Genomic DNA, 7192 nt, shown 5'->3' with positions numbered 1-7192 from the left:
GTCAGTTTGAGAATTATAACAGAAAAGTTCATAATATATTTTTATAAACAAAAAATTTTTGGATTTTTTTTTCAATTTTTTTTAAATATTTACAGTTATAAATTAATTTATTATGAACTCGTTACCCAAAAATTGCACAATTTGAAATATTCCGAACGCTGAAAAGGCATGCTTATATGAAAATATTATTAATATGCGTTTATTTTCGTTTTTGTTGGATGAATTGAAGTATTTGAAAACAAAACTAATCCTGCATTAGCACAGAAATCTCTCGAACTGTAAGTGTAATCGCTCAATATGACGGCAAAAATGCCGTTTGCCATTGCCTGCGGCGGTTGCAGTAATCGCGGCACACTCAAATTTTCATAAACAGACACATACACAACACAACCAGTTATGTATGTGCATATGTTAGTGTGTATTAGTGCGTATTAATAATTGAAATTGAACAGCATTGCTGCGGGCATATCATTTGCCTACATCTGTCTGGCAGGCCGCAGGCGACGCAACTCCGCATGAGCGCATGTGTGTGTGCGTTGGTATGCTGGAGCCGTTAATTTAAACGCGTGTTAAATTTGTAATTAAACTAATAATTTGCAATGCGAATATAAATAGCTTTGGCTGCACACGCGCTCACCAAGCCGGTTCACCAGCCAAAGTGGTGGCCACAAGCAAGAAAATAAAAAAAAAACAACAACTGCCAACAAGCAATTGAAAATTACCAGTCAATTTTACGCAGAAAAAATCACTAAAAAAGTGCCATGTAAATAACGTATTGCGTTTGCAATCGAAATGGCAGCGTTCGGTGCGCTGTGAGCGCGTGTCCAATCGCTTTGTGCAGGCACTGTGTATATGTGCCCATCTGGCTGTGTGTATGTGCGTCTGACCGCTCCATCAATTGGATTGTTCTGGCCGATATGGCTGCAGCTGCCGTGGCTCCGTGGCTGTGCGATTGGTGCCGCAGCTGCAGACAAAGCTGGCGATGGACAAATCGGTGATACCAAACGGCCTTGAAACCATTTCTCCGCATAATGGCTCGTATAAAAATCGCTAGCAAATGCTATACTAACACCTAATTACTTTGGTATAATTGCTTATAGTTTGTGGTGTTGTAAAATGTAAATAAATATATGTTTATATAATTTGATAATTTGAGCAAGAGTTTTAAGAAAAATTCGATTGCTACAATGTTACACTTAGGCGCCTTTTTGTAAATATTTTTCTCTCTTATATTTATTGCAATCCTATAAAGATTTATTATATCAGCATTAAGTTCCTGAAAAATTTTTGAGGTAGCATACGTTTTTTTATGCTGAAGAGGGTATATTAAGTATGCCAAGAAATGTATAATACCCTGAAGGAAATGTAGGAGGATTTAGCCATGACCGTCTGTTCGTCTCTCTGTCTATATATGCATGAACTACACCTTTAGTTTTTGAGATATAGAACTGAAATTCTGCACACGCTCTCTTCTCTCCAAAAGGCTGCTCTTTTGTCGAACCTGTTGATACCGTACACTATAGCATATAGCTGCCATACAAACTGAACAATCGAATGAAGTCCTTGCATGGAAAACTTTTTCCAGTGACGAGATATCATCATGAAACTTATCATGGATTACTATCTAAGAAACTACTGCAATATCCGAAGAAATTGTTCAGATCGGATTAATATAGCATATAGCTGCCAAAAAAACTGAGCGATGCAAGATATAAAAACGATTGTTCGCCTGAGAATAGGCCACACTTTCAAAAGTCACAGTTATCTTTTAAACAAAACGGCTAAACCAAGCTGTTCATATTGTAATCAGCCAGATATATCAGTAAATCACATCCTAAATGAATGCATCGCTTTAAATACATCTAGGATAACTACATTTGGTAAAACGAAACCATCAAATCTTTTAAAGACACCAAATACTGACAATATCAGGGCAATCAACAATTTCCTAAAAATATGTAAGATATCAAACTTAACTTAATTGTAATTAAACCAATGTTAGATACTTATAGACACTTATAATATTATAATATAAGACCCGAAGGCCTTTTACTTAGTGAATTAAGTATTTATAATTAACGCTCTTGTAAATAAATAAATAAAAAAATAAATATTGACACATATGTCCAAGATCGATATAAAACGATTTAATCGACCAGTGCTTGACCCTAGAGACATCTATTGGAAAACGGCGGAAGCAAAGTTGTAGACCTAGTTTCAGGAAACTTATAATAGAATGTGTAACGTTATCACTTGATCGTATTGTCGTTCGAAGTTAAGACCTTAATTGCGAACTGGAGTTCCAATAGTCATGGTAGTATATCATTCTTATTAATTTAGGATTTTCGAATTATGCTCAAGTCACTAACTGCAACGTTGGTTGAATTGGGTGAATGCTTCTGCTTCAAAAATCGTGCTTACTACAAATAATATTAGTAGCATACTTTCTAACTTGTTTTACTAAAATAAATTTAATCTTAATTTTGTATTATTAAAAATTTGATTCATTGTGCGAGTATTAAAACTCGGCACCAGTAATATTCATACTTATGAATTTTTACATATGTATTTGTGCTTTTTTTATAAAATTTCGGCAATATTAATTGAATTTTTATTGCTACTACAAAATGCAGCTACTACAACTGCCTACACCCCCATCGTCTGAGCCCCTAAAATTTTTCAATCAAATCTTCATAACAACCAAGCATTGTCGCTGAGCTGTGGCATTGCTTCTTGACGTACTTTTTGTACTTGGTACATTGTGTCTTCTGCAAGTTTTTTCTTGAAATGTTTTTCATTTTCGTCTGTAACCAGTTTTGCACTTTGCCATTTTAACCATTAATGTTAATTTAAAATGAATAGTAAAGTTCAAATAGACAAAACTTCTTTTAGTAGCATCAATTTGTGTTGTTTTTTTTGTTTGCGTTGTTTTGCATTGATATTTGTTTTGAAGTTTTTTTCGAATAAAATTGCTATGCTGATTTCTCATGGGAAACAAGTAAGTTTCAAGAAATCAAATAACATGTTTGTCCAGCGATAATCTTTGCTGGTTATATAATAATGCATACGATTTGCCGAGTAACAGTTAATTTTAGACTTGTTCGATGAGTCGAAGCGTATATGAGTTTGTGCTGTGCAGCAAGTTATGCAGAATACAATTTACGAGAATAATATGTGATTATCATTGCTTGCCTTGAACCAAAGAAAGTTGAGGCTTCACTTTGTGATTATGAAATAGGCTGCAGATATGTCGGAATGTATGAGTCTATACGAAATATTTCATACAAAATGGTTAAGCCAATTTTATTTTGAAAATAAAGTAGGAAAGCAGATACTATTGACAAAATTTCATGAAATATTGAACATATTGGTGCACAAAGAGTACTTATTTCAGTAAACTGCCACGGAAGCTACGTTTACACTGCACATTATAATAATTGCCATATTTAAATAAGTTGAAATTTACCCTTGAAGTTATCTTCTAACATTGAATATTATTGATATATACATTTATTTWTTTTTTTTTTTGAAGTTTTTAATAAATTTTTATAATTACTCATTGTTTACTATTTATTCATTACATCGTTGGGTATTATTATTAATTTTATAATTTTTTGGTTGCAAAAGAATATTTTAAGAATTTTTTTTACATCCTATGGCCAATTTGGGAAATTATGAAATCCCAAAAATCTAACCGAGAAAAAATAGTTAGTTACAGGTACAGGTTGTAGGTGCTTTTAGTTACTTTTCCATTCTATGGAGCGCAGCGGTTAAGGAAATACTAAAAGAAGCCAATTTGTTATCTTACTTTTGATAATTCACTTTATTTGAATTCAAAAACAAAAGAAAAGGACTACCTTCGAGCTCTTTAACTACTGAAAATATTCAAAGAGTATAGGATATGCTGCTTGAAAATCGTTAGACAAGTGTAGGATAGATGGCAAGAGGGCTTGCGAGTCCGTTCGAATGGTTTTGGTGGATATTTTGGGTATGAAATGCGTTCTTGCTCGACTCGTTCCGATAAAGCTCAATTATTTACAAAAATAGTATCGTAAACAGGTCTCTTTAGACATGCTTGATCGTGAAAATTCCGATCCCACATTCATGGAGAGCATTATAACTGCGGAAGAGATGGGTTTATGAATTTGATATTGAAACAAGTGAATAATCATCGGAATGGAAACCGTTTTCAATCGATCAAAGAGATAAGACAAAATTCGCTGAAGTAGCTGAAGGCTATCCCAATAAGTGCTTATAACAAGTTTCCCTTTATATATGAATAGAAACAAAAAAATTTATGAAAAGAAAATTTTTTCCTGAATATTTAAAAATTATACTAGTCAACAAAACTGAAAAAAATTATACTGATATGCTACGAGGTATGTGGCGTATTTGAGGTGTGCTACGAATTTGAGTTCAAAAATTTTCCATCACGTACAGCTATTTTTGTGAGTTTAATAAGTTGTAGTGGTTTGACCACTTTGACTGTAAGACAAAAAAATTTTAAAAATGTTTACTAAGATTTGGGTTTTAGTAAACCCAAAATTAGCAAAGAGCAGCCTATAACATCACTGTCGCAAAATGTGTAAATTAGTGTGTTCAATATTTTCTTCACTTTGAAAATTATAAAAAATAATGCATACAAGACTATAATAAAAGGAAATAAGTATATTGAAATATTTCTAGAACTTGAGAAATGCCTATAAAAAATATATTTTAAGTTTCATATTATTTAAACGTATCAGAAAAATGTTAGATACTTTTTAACATTCCGAGAATTTTTATCTAATTTAATAGGGTTTGAATGCTATACAGTTAGCAATATTTTTTCCAAAATGGTTTTCGCCTTTGCTATTTCTTTTATAAAAGAAAAAATAAATGACTTAGATATTTTTAGATCAAAAAACCGTATTTTCCATTATAAAAAAAGGTTTTATTAAATTAAATTTTAAGTAGGATATTAAATTACATAAATATTGTTAGATCAAAAAAACATATTTTTTGAATATTTAATTTTTTTCTAGTATTGTCGAATTGAATATTTGAAAAATTAAAAAAAAATTAACAATAATAAATTACTAAAAAATACACTTTTCCTAAAATTGTTCTCTCATTAGCGTTTTTCTTTTATGAAAAAAATTATAAAAAGAATACCAATAATAAAAAACAAAAAAATTTTATTATCAAATTAGATTTAAAAAAATTAAGTTACTCAAATATTGTTAGATCTAAAAACCATATTTCCGATACTAAAAAAAATTTGAATTGTCGAATTAGATAAAAAAAAATTGAATTACTAAAGTATTTTTAGATTAAAAACCATGTTTTCCAAGATTAAAAACAAAATAAATGAAGTATTGTTAAAAAAAATAATATACTAAAAAATTTATGGATCAAAAATCCATATTTCGTAATATTACAAAAAAAATCTTATATTGTCGAATTACATTTTTAAATGAAAAATCAGCTTAAATTACAAAAATTGTTTTATATTAAAAAACACATTTTCTAACTTCATAAAAAATGTTGTATACAGCATATTTTCTAATATTGTAAAAAATTTTGTATTGTCGAAGTTATATATATATATATATCAGCTATATTTTATTCTTAACAAAACTATCCATTGACATATATGCGATTTAAGTATTTTTTTTTCATATTAGCACAAAAACTATTTATGCTAATATAGCTAAAAAAATTCAGAAATAATACATTTTAATGCAAATTTAATATTATAGCTACAAGACAGTCAGACAATCCCAAGTGCAGTACTTATATAATATATAAATATGATATAAGTAAATAAGCACAAAGGTCCTCTTTAATCCATTAATGCATGCATACACCTAACACTTCGATTATAATCGAATGCAGTTGTATTTTATGCAGTAAATCAGGCAAACACTTTGTGAGAATCGAAAGACGAAAGACTTAAGACACGAACTCGTGTGCAGTCCAACCCAAATACTTGGCGTGTTTGCATTTCCGACAGCTTTGCCTTGCACAACTTCACCTTATTACTATTCTATATTTCAATGCATTTGAAAATCAATATTCATATATATCTGAATATAAGCATATATGTATGTATATACTACTGACTGCTCAGGAACTTAAATATGCAAGATTGCCACATCAAAGCAAGTTCACTGCACTGCCGCCATGAATTCAGCGTGATTGCAACTCATAAATGAACTCTCATGGATTGTGCAAACATTAAAAATAACAGTATTATCAAAGTATGTATGTATGTATGTAGAAGTAGAAGTAGTAGGAAACACTCACATGTTGAAGAACTTCATTTTTGAATTTTGCTGAGTGTGTGCTGTATTTTAACGGTAATTAAAAACGAAAAGCGTTAATCAACGAATTTAGCTCAACGAACAAACGCGGAATCACACAAAGTCTTTGTTGTAACGATTGTTTTTGTATTTTTTATTTTTTTTTTATTATTTGTTTGGCTCGGCGAGCGTTTGCAGCGTATTGCAGTTAACAAATTTGAAATATTACAAACGTTTACAGGCGTTTAATTTGCTGTCTGGTTGATTGGTTTCTTTAACGATTTCGCCACCGTACTGGAGCGCTGAGCTGAGCTGAGCTGGAGTTGAGCGTGTGAGGCCACAATCACTTCTTAACAACGACTGTTTGGCATTTCAAATTCGCTAGATTCAAGAAAACAATTTCGAATCGGTCTGCTGACGGCACGGCGACGGACATGTCGACGATTACGATGACGGTGACGGTGGCGGTTTCGGCGTTGCTGATGTTGTTGCTGATGGCGATGGTGGTGGTGCTGGTGGTGACGGTGCTGCGGCGACTAGCCTGTGACTCTAGCACTAGCTCTGGCTCTGCCGCTGCCTGTGGCACTGGCTATGTCTATGGTGACGCAGGCGCCGTCGACTTCGCTCACACCAATGGGCTAGGCAAAGGCAAGTACACACATTCATTTACCCATTTACCCATTTACCCATGTGTAGTTGGTTAGGTGTCAGCGGTGTTGCCGAGGTGTTGGTGAATATTGATTTGAAGTTAAGTAGTTGCTGAGCGTGTTCATTAATCTGCAGCGCACACACACTTACTTACATGGCTTTACATATTTGTGTGTACATAAGTATGCGCTGCATATACACCAATGCATATGGGTGTGTGTTGGCTCAAAAGTTACTTCGAGTGTTTTGCATAAATAGAT

The 7192-nt window shown here is 32.3% G+C and overlaps 1 protein-coding gene across 1 annotated transcript in view; it reads right to left on the bottom strand.

The window, feature by feature from the left end:
* The window catches only part of LOC108975789, a 17063-nt gene extending 10381 nt beyond the window's left edge, over nt 1–6682 (bottom strand). Inside the window, exon 1 of the mRNA XM_018944513.1 lies at nt 6289–6682. Within this exon, the coding sequence (XP_018800058.1) occupies nt 6289–6305 (17 nt within the window). The 5' untranslated portion in view covers nt 6306–6682. The remainder of the gene's footprint in view (nt 1–6288) is intronic.
* Between the last annotated feature and the right edge of the window lie 510 nt (nt 6683–7192).

The sequence above is a fragment of the Bactrocera latifrons genome, unplaced genomic scaffold, assembly GCF_001853355.1.
Source record: "Bactrocera latifrons isolate USDA-ARS-PBARC rearing strain unplaced genomic scaffold, ASM185335v1 scaffold_7, whole genome shotgun sequence".
Classification (NCBI taxonomy): domain Eukaryota; kingdom Metazoa; phylum Arthropoda; class Insecta; order Diptera; family Tephritidae; genus Bactrocera; species Bactrocera latifrons.
The sequence above is the reverse complement of the archived record's forward strand: the minus strand, read 5'-3'. Positions and strand labels throughout refer to the sequence as shown.